The 12107-nt window shown below is 43.0% G+C and overlaps 3 protein-coding genes across 6 annotated transcripts; 2 read left to right on the forward strand and 1 right to left on the reverse strand.

The window, feature by feature from the left end:
• Positions 1–289: 289 nt before the first annotated feature.
• Positions 290–6564, reverse strand: CDase (neutral ceramidase). 2 transcript variants are annotated; one of them, XM_017165484.1, is made up of 6 exons: positions 6462–6564; positions 2730–2884; positions 2348–2671; positions 1404–2285; positions 734–1341; positions 290–665 (listed from the first exon to the last, which is right to left on the reverse strand). In XM_017165484.1, the coding sequence occupies exons 2-6, from the start codon at positions 2856–2858 to the stop codon at positions 482–484; spliced, it is 2127 nt and encodes a 708-aa protein (XP_017020973.1). In that variant the 5' UTR covers positions 2859–2884; positions 6462–6564; the 3' UTR covers positions 290–481. The 2 variants fall into 2 exon arrangements, with proteins under 2 accessions (XP_017020973.1, XP_017020974.1); XM_017165485.2 differs by lacking the exon at positions 6462–6564 and adding an exon at positions 4977–5690.
• Positions 6565–7288: 724 nt separating this feature from the next.
• Positions 7289–8153, forward strand: LOC108073699 (uncharacterized). 3 transcript variants are annotated; one of them, XM_017165434.3, is made up of 2 exons: positions 7289–7511; positions 7665–8153. In XM_017165434.3, the coding sequence occupies exon 2, from the start codon at positions 7690–7692 to the stop codon at positions 8062–8064; it is 375 nt and encodes a 124-aa protein (XP_017020923.1). In that variant the 5' UTR covers positions 7289–7511; positions 7665–7689; the 3' UTR covers positions 8065–8153. The 3 variants fall into 3 exon arrangements, with proteins under 3 accessions (XP_017020923.1, XP_017020921.1, XP_017020922.1); XM_017165432.3 differs by having other exon boundaries at positions 7291–7495; positions 7562–8151; XM_017165433.3 differs by having other exon boundaries at positions 7291–7495; positions 7665–8151.
• Positions 8154–8238: 85 nt separating this feature from the next.
• On the forward strand, positions 8239–11045 carry LOC108073750 (STAM-binding protein-like A). Its single transcript, XM_017165518.3, has 5 exons — positions 8239–8620; positions 8758–9300; positions 9795–10110; positions 10178–10290; positions 10357–11045. Exons 1-5 carry the CDS (start codon positions 8505–8507, stop codon positions 10520–10522), a joined length of 1254 nt encoding a protein of 417 aa, XP_017021007.1. The 5' UTR covers positions 8239–8504; the 3' UTR covers positions 10523–11045.
• The last annotated feature ends 1062 nt before the right edge of the window (positions 11046–12107 follow it).

Raw genomic sequence — 12107 nt, forward strand, 5'->3', positions numbered from 1 at the left:
CGACTGTTGAAGTTGACTTGAAAGTATCTTATGGATTTATTTCATTTTTAAATCAAATTAGACTTTGAACATTAAAGAAAATATTTTAAAATTAGTTTAGAAAATCAGAAAAATTTATTATAAAATAAGAATCCTTATGCCTCCACGTATGTTCTAGAAAACATAAAGAAAATGTATCTGGACGTGAAAAAAATAAAGCAATTTTCCACACTACTGTAGCACACTTTTAGGCCTTTTTTTTAAGTGTTTAGACTTGATATATCTTATAATAAAATCAAAAACTTCAAAGTTTATTGTTAACAAAATTTGGCATCTTTTTTTATTCGCGTCTGCAAAAATAAAGCTTTTCCTTCGTCACTTACAAATGGTAAATAAATACATGGATTCAGTGTTGGTTTTTGTTTTCTTTTTCTGATGGGCCCGACAACTGTCTGGCCAGGAATATTTATAGGACAGCTCCTTCTATTGTGATGATCCAATCCTAATCCTCTTTGACTGTGAAGGAGTGCGTTAAGCCCTCATAAGGATACTTTCCGCCTAGGATGTACTTGTACTCGCCCGAGTGCCGGATGCGATACTCCCCAGGAAGCGTTTGCGGACTAATGTTCCAGTAGATATCCAGCTCGCTGAAGCCCAGGATCGTGTTGGTCCGGTGCCAGATCATTCTGAAAAGAATAAAGAGTAAATTAAGTTGTAGTTAAATATAATTTAAATCCCTTTCATCTCTACTCACTTCGTCTCCCAACTGGCGTCCGTGTAAGCCACCTTCCATCGATCCTCATTGATCTTGCGCTCGACGGTGAAGTAGGTCTTCTCGGTGAAGAGGTTGTTGCGCGGATTGCCGGAGATGTAGGTGACCTTGACGGTGTCATTGATGCCGTACTCCTTGTTGGGCTGTGACTTGACGTAACCAAAGTCCGTGTTGATGGGATGTCCGTCGAACAACACTCCCGTATTTAGGGACAGCATCACATCGTTCATGTACGGCGGACTTGGACCCGGTTCCACTGTCTGGTTATTCATCATGGCCTTGGTCAGACGCTCAAAGACGTCCATGTAGATGGAGTGGGTATGCGGGCCAAAGATCGTGGAAGCTGCCTCGTAGCGCTGCGCCTGGTACTCCTCCGGAGTCACCGTGTAGCTAGTATAGATGTTGGTCAGTCCGGCAATGATCACCTCGGTGTCCGTTCCCGTGGCAGAGGCAGCTGCTCCGATTTGATTGCGCAGTCGACGACCCGCCATGGTGGTGAACTCACAGGGCACGGCGGCAATGATCACATCACCAATCTTCAGGAGCTGGTCGGAGACAATCTTGGGCTGCCACTCGTAGGGGAAAGTAGCCTGGAAGTTCAAATTTTTATTAAAAATTATATTCCCCTTAGAGAATCCCTGGAATTACTCACCCTTCCGGTGGCCAAAAGGATTGGCTTGGGCGCATGGCATGCAATGTCCTCCTGCGAAGGTGCCGCTATAAAATCACGCACAAAGTTCCACATGGCATTGTCCGTGGTCGTTCCCTGCTCGAAGCTAAAGGCGCCGGGACCATCGGTGGTTCCCGCTGCAAAGCTGTAGCCCATGGCCGGCTGGCAACCACGCACCTTGTCGATCTTGCGGGACAGAGGATTGTAGGTGCTGCCATTGTAGTTGGGCATGTCCACGAACTGGTGGATGAAACGCACATCGCCGGTCACCTCCCGGTTCAGATAGAACTTGTCATCAGGATCAGCCGGTCGTCCGTTAATCAATCCCAAGGCGGCGTCGGCCAGCCTATTGCCCAGGATCTGGGTACTCTCGAACATATCCTTGCCGGGTCCGGAGGCGAAGCACTCGCCCTCGCCGGAAGGACAACGGGAAGTGAGTAAATCACATTCATTTCCAGAAATCGAGCACTTGGGACCCATTATATTGGGCGAGACATCACCCAGATTGGAGGAGCAGAAGGCGCCCACGAACTTTCCCTTGCCGGGCATCTTGTTGGGATTGTATTCCTTCTCCAGAACCAAAGCAGCATAGCCCACATTGTCGCTAGTCACCAGCTTGTTGGTGTTATTCATCGAGGTGGCGTGCACCGCATACCAGTTGAAGGCACCCAGCAGGTTGTTCTCCATGTCCATAAATCTCAGCTGGGTCAGCTGCTTGTCCGTGTCGTGGGCGTACTGTGCCCGCTCCTCGGCAGGATTCCGCAGGTAAGAGCTCGGTGAGCGGTTGATGTTTACATCATAAACGGTTCTCTTCGATAAAAAGATCCTGCCGTCCACCAGGTTGTCCGTGGCGCGCTTGATGCACTGCAGGAGGGGAATAGATTGGGTAAGTTTGGAAGAAGAACCTATATCAAGAATGCACTTACCAAATATATTCCCTGAGCCATCACTTCAAAGGTCTGAGGCACAAACCCAAGAATAGAGATATCGTAGAGCAGGTGCATCAGGAAGCCTCCAGGTGCTCCATGGGTGTGGGTGCCACTGATGGCCACGTTGTCCGTGTGGTAAATGTTACCATAGCGAGCCTGCAGGCGCTTCACCACCTCTCTCTTCAATCCATAGCCCATCATTCCGGCATCGGCGCTCACAAAGGCCACGCGGTTGCCGTCCTCATCCTCCACGACGAAGGCGCGGGCAAAGACGCGGGTGTGGATGCCACGGCCAACCTGCTTGATGTTGGCATAGCCCATCTGTGAGAAAAGAAGTGTTATTTCCTGATCTTATTACTTAAAATTTAAGGATACTCACAAAATTGATTTCCACTGGGGGTCCAGTGATGTCCGCTCGACCCACGCCCACTCTGTAGGATGCACTGGCCAAGCCGCAGAGCGAGGTCAGGGCCACAATAACCAACAGAGCAATCTTGCTAATGGCCATCTTTAGGTTAAACTCTTAACTTGGGTCTGTAAATAAAAGCAGAATGGTAAATAAATGTTTTTAACCTTAGGAAATTCATTTTAGAGTTTTTTTTTATTTAAGTAAAAAATTAAGCTTAATTTTATTTTCAATGAAAAATGTATAAACCGTGTTACACCCCAATTAAAACGTAACTATTCGTGACATTATTCAATTTTTTAGATTGATAGATAATGGTTTAGAACATTTTATGAAAATCTTGTTTATATGTGACACAGATTTTTAACAATTAAAAATGTTTAAAAATTACGTAAACAGGGGTTAGCTTCTAATTACAGTTCAAAATATAAATCGCCTGAGATTTGGAGTAAGATTATTAAATTTCATAAAGTATTAAATAAAATCTGGTGGCTTGTAATGCTCAATATATACCTTAAGGCGTTAATTAATGAATATATGCTTATTATTTTAGTTTTATTGGCACTGTATTAAAGCCAATTAGTTTGTTAAGCTGCTGTTAAATCGATAATCTGTCTGTAAATGGTTGTGAAAATTAGTAAGCCTAATTATGTTAATTTTATTTATTTGTACTTATAATTACAACCTTTTTAAACTGTCTCGTTGAGGTAAAAATTGCTACTAAACTTTCTTACAATATTTTCCTGAAACTCTGATTAAAATATAGTATATTTTATACTATATATACTTTGTATATTTATTATAAAACGAAATCTCTATACTACTGCGATTTAATGCATTCAGCGCTTTGTGCGTAGATTGCAAATATTGTCAACAGAACAAAGAATGAAGGGAATTGATATACTAAATGCTTTTCTTAACATTAATATATCTCTATTAATATTTCCCTTTAGTTCTGATCAATATAGAAACCAAAGAGATTACAGATTTAAAGTATCTGACAATCTCCTGCCTATTTCCACTCAATCGCTTTGGCAATCCGCACGTAGATTGCAAATATCTGCAACACAACAAGACTGGTGGTGACGAAAGTGATAATCGGCTGATGGACAGCTCAAAAGCTATCAACAGCGCTCCGCTTGGCCATCATCCATCTATCAATCGGCTGTGGACACATGCGAAATACCCCCCTCAAGTCACCTCGAATGGAAATGGGTCTGAGGTTCCGATTGGGTTTCGGATTTGGGGCGTTGTGTGACCTCCAGCAATAGCAATAACAATAACAAGACGAGAGTAACAATAACAATAGCAATAATAATAATAATAATAACAAAGCAAACAAGCTACCCGCAGTTGGGCGATCAGAGCCGGGGAATCTCTTATCAGACTCGTCTCTGTTTCGGTCTCCGGAACCGGTTTTTATCAGTTGCGAAAGCAAAGCGGCTTCTTCAGCGGCTCAATGGCTAGCTTACAACGTCGAGATTGTGGAAACGCAATAAATATTTAGATACTAACGATGTAATATGGTGAAGATATTTGAGCTATTGAAATTATTTATATTGGTTTGCTAATAGCAAGAGGTTAATTTTGAACAACTTGTTAATAATTTTTAGTAATTACAAAATAATTTTCAATTATAACAACTTAATTTTGTTAAGGTATTCTTTAACTTTCCTCTATATTCTTCATTTTAATTTAATCGTAACCTTGCTCAACAAATACTTTTATGTTCACCGCGAGTGTGTGTCTTGAAACGAAAAGTTGTGGGGTTTTCCGCCCCCCTCCCGATCTTCTTCCACGTCCACCTGTCTTCCCCTTTCTTTCCCTTTTGTCTTCAAGTCGCATTTCATGATGAATCGACTTCTTTTGTATGCAGACAGGGTTCCACATAGAACTCTCAGTGTTCCCGCAAAAGGCGTTAAATAGGAAATCGAGTGAGTAATTGCCTTGCATGTAAAGCAGCTTATGGTGATGCCCCCGCTCTGCACTCCTCCATAAGCCTCCTCGTAAACCATACAACATAGTAAAGCCCCGTGGTGGTCACACACCACACTTTGCATAATTTACACTCCACGGGGCTGACATTGAAAACGAAAATTAAATAAATATGCTCGCAGCTGCAGGGCCATCGCACAAGATACAGATACATTTACGCATGTGCGGATTTCCAGATACTCCAGATACTTTTGGGCTTTTGCTCGAAATGTAACGCACACTTACACGCCGAAAAATGACGAAAAGATACAGATGAGACTGGATATCCAGAGCAGAAAGTATCTCTTGGATACAGGCCGCCAAACGCTGATCGCCGGACAACAGAACGCGCCAATTGAGCGAATTACAGAAGATTTCGGTTGATGAGCCTTTTATACATACACTTTTCGCACTTTATACCGCCTATATTATATGATTTATACTATATACATTCCGCGGAGGTTGCCTGCACTGAGATATAGGGATGCGCGAACTCGTTTTTCGGAGGGTTATGCAACGGACTGCTCCTGGACACTACACGCGTCTCGACTCGGCCACACTTCAGAGCGCATGAAGCATGGAAATGGCCGGTTTAAACTTGGCCCGGCTGCCAATTATCGTTATAATTATTGTTATAATTACTGGCAGCTTATCACACGCTCGCTGGCCTTTTAATTAGTGCCAAATGGGGGCGATTATCCGTGCGGTTCATGTACAGCATTTGCAGTTGCAGTTTCGGCGCTTGTCGATGCCAAAAACCGATTTCAAAACACGCTGGGCCCCCTCTGTGGGTTTTTTTGTTGTTTTCCTCTTTTTATTCCACTTTATTTATCTTTCCACGAACGCGACCGACACTGTAGTTAGTTGTCCCCTCCCCGAAAACGAAACTATCTCAAAGTTTGAAACGAAACGAACCGCTCCGAGATCGAGATCCGTGAAACTGTCGCCTGCTCTGCGCCCAAGCTGGCACTCGACTGATCGACCAAACCAAACCGATTCCAACTCAATCCAGAGACCGAATCCGAGTCCGAATCCGAGCTCGGGGCTTCGGCTTTCGGCGTTTTGCATCTGTGAATGGTATGGTTTTTCGGCTCTTTGGTTTTTATTTATTTCATTTTATTTATATCTTTTTTTTTTTGTGGCTCTTTGGGGGCGTACGTGCGGTCAGTTGGTCAGTTGTACAGGCCGTCAGTCTCTCAATTGCTGTTTGTTCACACGAATCCGAGTTTGAAAAGTAATTCAGGAAAAACATGTGAGAATACAATTCGCAAACATGTTTTACTACAACACAAGACTAATATTTTTAGTATAGATCTAAGATATTTTTGGCAATCTTTTACCAAAAGCAAATAATTTTAACCAGGCTTATTAGTTTTGAAAATATATAAACCATTTTGGGGATTTTATTTTTGAATATCTCCGAACCTTTCTTAAAACCGACTATCATAGTTCTTAGCTATTTTTAACACCTCCTCTAAGGTTGTTCAATAATCGCACCTGCACTGTTTTTGTATGGTTTTGCCCCGATCTGCATGCCTTAAATAATCCAGCGATAGCTTATCATATCGTGGCATTAGTTTCCGCAGATCAGGGTTTGGATTGTGCCACTTAATGCCAAATATTGGAAAGTAAACAAGTGTGAACTTTGACCCCTGCAAACAGGAGATTATCTCTGATATTGCAATATTTGTACAGCTAATTAAATTGGTTGCTTTCTAGCATTAGGCTTACCACAAAAAATGTAGTATTTAGAAAAATACTCAGAGAACCAGGAGAAGTCGGGCCGACTTCCTTCACGATCGAGCCACGCGCTACGACTGAATGGGTGGCCAAAGATTCTCCACAACCAAATCGAACCGGCGCTGAGGGGTCTTTTCAGTAACCAGCCGATAATGGGGTAACTATCGCCTATTTTAAAGTGTATTACCTAGATTAGCCGTGTTTTAATTGCAGAGCGATATGGATAAGGATTAGGTACGTGCAATTGGAAGGGGCGAAATAACACTTTCTTCTACGATTTTTGCAACGTTTGACTAGAAAGCGTTAATTCATAAAATCTCTATAAAATGATTAACCTTCAATTCATCTTTAAAACACCAGTTAACTTATTTAACAGGTTGTATTTAATTTGTTGTTTTAATGAATTCATGGGTAACATATGTATGTATCTATGGAATTCAACCTATGCAAGTCTATACTTTATTATATTCGTACGACACGTGTAGTAAGTAGCCTTAATTCATTGCCAAAATGATAACACAACACTCGGCTAGGCGCTAAACAAAGCATTTTAACAAAAAAAAAATTAAATAATTACGCCAGAACGGATAAGACTCTGATTCGTAATCAATGAACCAGTATAACAGTACTACATTTGTTAATATTTTTATTAAAGACTGTAACGACGGTCGTACATATTTTTTAAGTTTTTATTTCTCTAGTTTTTATTTATTTATTAAAATATATAAATTTCATAAAAACAGACAGCCAACCTGTAACACATTAAATCTAGTAATCCTTGCTCTATATTCAAGCAATTTAGACAAGGAAAATATTTATATGTAATTTCATTAACCGACGAGAGTTTGAACTGAGCAGATCCAGTCTTCAATATTAAGCCAAAACCAGCTTATTTAAGAAAAACATTTGTTTTAGCAAAGTAGTGATATTTTTGTCATCTTTGTTTTACAGAAGAAATCTTCATTCGAAGCAAAGTTCTCGCGAACAAAAGAGAACAGATACTTTAATCAATAACGAAAAATCGGGTAATTTTGACTTATGGTATGATTCCTCTTATGTATAACATATTATATATTCTCTCTCGTCTATAGAAATATAGCAATATAGAAATTAAGCTAAATTTGGTCTCAGCCCTGCCTTTTTTTCTCTCCTTTTTGGCAAGTATTATTTTGCTTCCTTTAATTTTTATTTAAGGAAACTGAAAAGCTTAAAAAACAAGATGCCCACGAAGAATAAGAATAATGCGCATAAATCCCAGGTTTCGGTGCCGAAGTTGTCCCAACCCGAAATCGAATACGTAATCAACGACGTAGTCGCCAACGTTCGTCAAGATTTTTTGGATGATGGCCCCGGAGAGCAGGCCCTGCGGCTATTGTTGCACACTTGGTGCTCCAAGCTGATGGCCAGCCAGTTGCCTAATGATTCACAGGGCTCCAAGGAGAAGGATAAGAACTCTAACATAAGTCCTGGCTTGTCCAGCCTCTTCTTCGAAGTGAAACAGGAAGGGGACGAGGAGCCTGTCTATGGGTCAGACCATGAGCCGAAGAAAGGGGTCTTCATGGAGATGCCCCTTAAAAAGGACGAAGCAGAATAAGGCGCTGGGAAAGAAGAGCCTCCCCCTTGAATCACCTTCTCAGCTGTAATTATCCAGAATTAGTTTAATAAAACAATGTCAAAACAACGAAACAAATTCTTAATATATAAAGATTTTGTTACCCAAGTTTCTCTTCATTTTGAAAATTCAAATTTAACAATATCGATACCTCGATTTCATTTTCCAGCATCGACGTATCGTCTTTCCTCAGAACATCGATAGCGTGCTGTCGATAGTGACATCGATACCTTTGCAGCTGGCGAACATATGTTCGGGGAAGACGCCACCTGCGAACCTGCGAAATTATGAGTAATAAGCGAGAATCTTGCCAAATAACACAACAACAAAAGCCACGACAATAAGCGAGGACAGCGGAAAGCGAGGAGCACCTGGCACGAAGGCAATAAACTGGAGGAATCGGAAAACCAGCAAGGGAAGCCATGTCGAAGGCGGTGAACAACATGAGCATGGGAGTCGTGGAGCCCACGGAGCGGATGAAGCACCTTTCGCACTGTGGGAACCAAATCGAGGTGGACAAGAACTTGCCAGTTACGCGGTGAGTCCGGACTCGGAGGTCCTTCGCCTCCAGGGTCGCGCCAGGCTCAAGCTCGCCCAAGGCCGCCACAGCGACCTTGCCAAGCTCGAAGGCAACCCAATGTGTGTATATGCGTGTGTGTGTGTTTGTCCTTGCAGCTATTACCGCTCCGGCACCGAGATGCTGCGCATGGCGAACGTTTACCTGCGGGAGGGCAACCACGAGAATGCCTTCATCCTGTATTTGCGCTACATGACCCTCTTTATCGAGAAGATCCGCCAGCATCCGGACTACGGCAGCGTCAAGGCCGAGGTGCGTGACATTAACAAGAAGATCAAGGACGAGATCATGCCCACAACGGAAAAGCTGCGTGCCAAGCTCCTCACACACTACCAGCGGGAGTACGAGCAGTTCCTGGCTAGCAAGGAGGCGGAGCGTGTGCGTGAACTGGAGCGGGAACGGGAGCGAGAACGACAGCGTCAGAGGGAACGAGAGCAGGCCGCCGGTGTACCCTCTTTGATTCCAGCCAACCTGCATGTGCTTATTGACGAGAGCAACCAGCCAACGGCACCGGATCTGGGTTTGCTGGATCAGGTGGTCTATCCCAATGACTTCCCCACGGCCGCCAATAGGAGTCTGCCGGGTTCGGGGCTCCTGCTGCCAGCTGCCAACCACGATGCAGTTGCCGATAAGACAGCCAAGTGAGTACTTGAGGATTTTTATAAGGGATCTTAATTTGAATACACTCTTAAAAGCTCCAATTCTGTCACTAGATTCCATGAGTAACATAACCGCAAACTCTTTATATGGAAAATTCCATGACACAACCATTAGTAATTGAAATTCAATATGGTTCTTCAAGATCAAATTAACTTAGTAATCGATCGAAGTGTTTACTGGTGCTGAAATTTCTTCAAGTTTAATGTTTTTCTATTGGGGATATCCCAACAAACATGCACCCTTATTTAGCAGGCAAGGTTTCTGGTTTATCAGCCGATCGTTTTTATGTGCAGTCGTAAAAACCGATCCCTGCTTTGATTAAACCTGATAAGGCGACTGATAGAGCCATTAAACTGATAGTTGCCTTATCTTTGCGATTTCCCCCGATATTTTTAATATCAGTTTAAGTTTTAGAAGCTTAAAATTCAACTTATGCAAGTCCAATTTAAATCAATTTCAATCTAATTTCTTTCAGCTCCAAGCCCAGCTTCGATCGAAACCAAAAGCCGGCTTATAACCGCACGGACTCACTGCTGGCGGGTTCTTTACGTCTCGTCCACGTGCCTGGGGATACAATGGAGGTGTTCCTGAAGCTGGCCCTAGCCAATACCTCCAAAAACATTGAGACTTGCGGCGTGCTGGCAGGTCATCTGTCCCAGAACCAGTTGTACATCACACACATCATCACGCCGCAGCAGCAGGGAACTCCGGACAGCTGCAATACGATGCATGAGGAGCAGATATTCGATGTTCAGGATCAGATGCAACTGATTACTCTGGGATGGATACATGTAAGTAGTTTTTAACTTTAACAATTCATGAGATTTTTAATGTAATTTTTGCTGTAATACTTGGCAGACCCATCCCACCCAGACTGCATTTTTGTCCTCCGTCGACCTGCACACGCATTGTTCCTACCAGATGATGATGCCCGAGGCCCTGGCCATTGTGTGCGCCCCCAAGTACAACACGTGAGTCATCTTGGCCAACACTCTGACTCATTTCAGATATCACTTACTTATCTTTTCCCCTTGCAGCACTGGTTTCTTTATACTTACCCCTCACTATGGCCTGGATTACATTGCCCAATGCCGGCAGTCGGGCTTTCATCCGCATCCGAATGACCCGCCGCTGTTCATGGAGGCGCAGCACATCCGAATGGATGGGCAGGCCAAGATCAAGGTCATCGATCTGCGCAGATAGTCAGCGGATGGCTGTCCAAACAGTGATGTAACCAAGGAAATTACAGAGATTTAATAGGGCGACAGAGAGAGAAAGATAAACTATTTTCGGCAGAGAGTTGTATTTTTGCAAGCAGTTGATCCGAGCTGATCGTCTACACGTCACTTTATTAGCACTCGGCGGCATTTGTTGTTATTTATTGCGTTTCGGTCTATCCGTTCTTTTGCATTCTTTCACCTAAAAGGACCCAATGTGATTTTCAATTGTGGCTTACCGTTGCGTTCGTTACTATCTAAATATATTTAATATGTTAGGCACACACACACCAAACACACTCACTCGGACACAGGCACTTACACCTACATATGCGCAGCTTACAGTGCAAACTATACGGAATGCTCTCTGAAAAGCGAGCATTTTCATCTACGGCTTACTACTTGCAATAACCTGTTGTTCAAAGACAAGAATCATCATTGAAAAGCTATTATTAAAACTGTGTGCATGCTTACCTATTGTACTAAACCGAATAAATATTTATGACTAAGCGATGGTGTTTTGTGTGGAGTTTTAGAGGTTCTTAAGATTGTAGATGAGCTTCAGGAATGAATTCAAAAATCTGATAAAAATATTTATAATTTAACTAAAGGAATGGAATGGACTTAATTATACGATTTATTTCTATTTTATATTTTCTTATTCATTTTGAATATCAAGGAAACTTTTACCAGATGGCGCTGCGCATTTCCCGTCCCTTAGCTCAGCTGGGAAATTTCCCTTAGTAAAAGCTTTACTTGTTTTCTCTGTCCATGAACAGCTGTAATTTAAACAAGGTTAATTTTTTACAAAATAAATAAATATTCGTTTAAACAAATATTATTTCCTTTAATAAAACAAAAGTTTAGTCTATTCATTAGTTTAAAATCTATAAATTTTCCAGCTCAAGCAAAGTGCTCAACTCAGCATTTCCCTACTGCCTTAACATTTCCCATCACAACCACCTAATGGGCCTCTCCGCTGTTAAGTCATGTTTTCCATGTTGTCGCCCCCCAGTTTAGCGCGTTTTCTCGACTTGCATGGTTGGTCCTGTTCCGTTTTCAAGGTCCTGTTCCCAGTGCAGCAGCTGTCACCTCCATACACTCGTTGTCCAAAGGAACAGGAACCTAGTGTGTGTCCACATCCAAGTGTTAATTCAAAGGCCGAGTCGAGATAAGCGGAATTTTGTGCGTACAAATCGATAAAAGAGCAGCTCCTTGAAACGGCAACCCACCCCTGGTCTTACTTCCCACTGAACTTGAACTGCTGAAGGTGAAGCAAAAGCCAAAAGCCAGCGCCCCCACACACATCACCCACCCGGAGAGCCGCCCACCCGGATAATGCCAATGCACATCCCGTGTCCGGTTAATTGGATACCCGCCCTGCCAGTCGCCCGATGCCAAGAAGTAAGTGCACTTTCCGGAGCTTAGTCTTTGTGTATTACCCACCATATATGGGCCCTGCATCCCTCCGGCTGCATCAAGTGGCCGCCAGTTTACGACTTAATTACCACCGCCACCCCTTGGGGGGGGGCACCGCCTAGGCAGAGCTCAGAGCTCACCGAGGATTAGGG

The sequence above is a fragment of the Drosophila kikkawai genome, chromosome 3R (assembly GCF_030179895.1).
Source record: "Drosophila kikkawai strain 14028-0561.14 chromosome 3R, DkikHiC1v2, whole genome shotgun sequence".
NCBI classification, from domain to species: Eukaryota; Metazoa; Arthropoda; class Insecta; order Diptera; family Drosophilidae; genus Drosophila; species Drosophila kikkawai.

Excerpts from the sequence above, each read along its gene's own strand:
- CDase (XM_017165484.1), bottom strand. The coding sequence starts at position 2,858 with ATGGCCATTAGCAAGATTGCTCTGTTGGTTATTGTGGCCCTGACCTCG. Across the intron at positions 2,286-2,347 it reads TGGCTCAGGGAATATATTTG|TGCATCAAGCGCGCCACGGA; the intron begins GTAAGTGCATTC and ends CCCCTCCTGCAG. Across the intron at positions 1,342-1,403 it reads TCCTTTTGGCCACCGGAAGG|GCTACTTTCCCCTACGAGTG; the intron begins GTGAGTAATTCC and ends TTGAACTTCCAG.
- LOC108073699 (XM_017165434.3), top strand. The coding sequence starts at position 7,690 with ATGCCCACGAAGAATAAGAATAATGCGCATAAATCCCAGGTTTCGGTG.
- LOC108073750 (XM_017165518.3), top strand. The coding sequence starts at position 8,505 with ATGTCGAAGGCGGTGAACAACATGAGCATGGGAGTCGTGGAGCCCACG. Across the intron at positions 9,301-9,794 it reads GTTGCCGATAAGACAGCCAA|CTCCAAGCCCAGCTTCGATC; the intron begins GTGAGTACTTGA and ends AATTTCTTTCAG. Across the intron at positions 10,111-10,177 it reads TTACTCTGGGATGGATACAT|ACCCATCCCACCCAGACTGC; the intron begins GTAAGTAGTTTT and ends AATACTTGGCAG.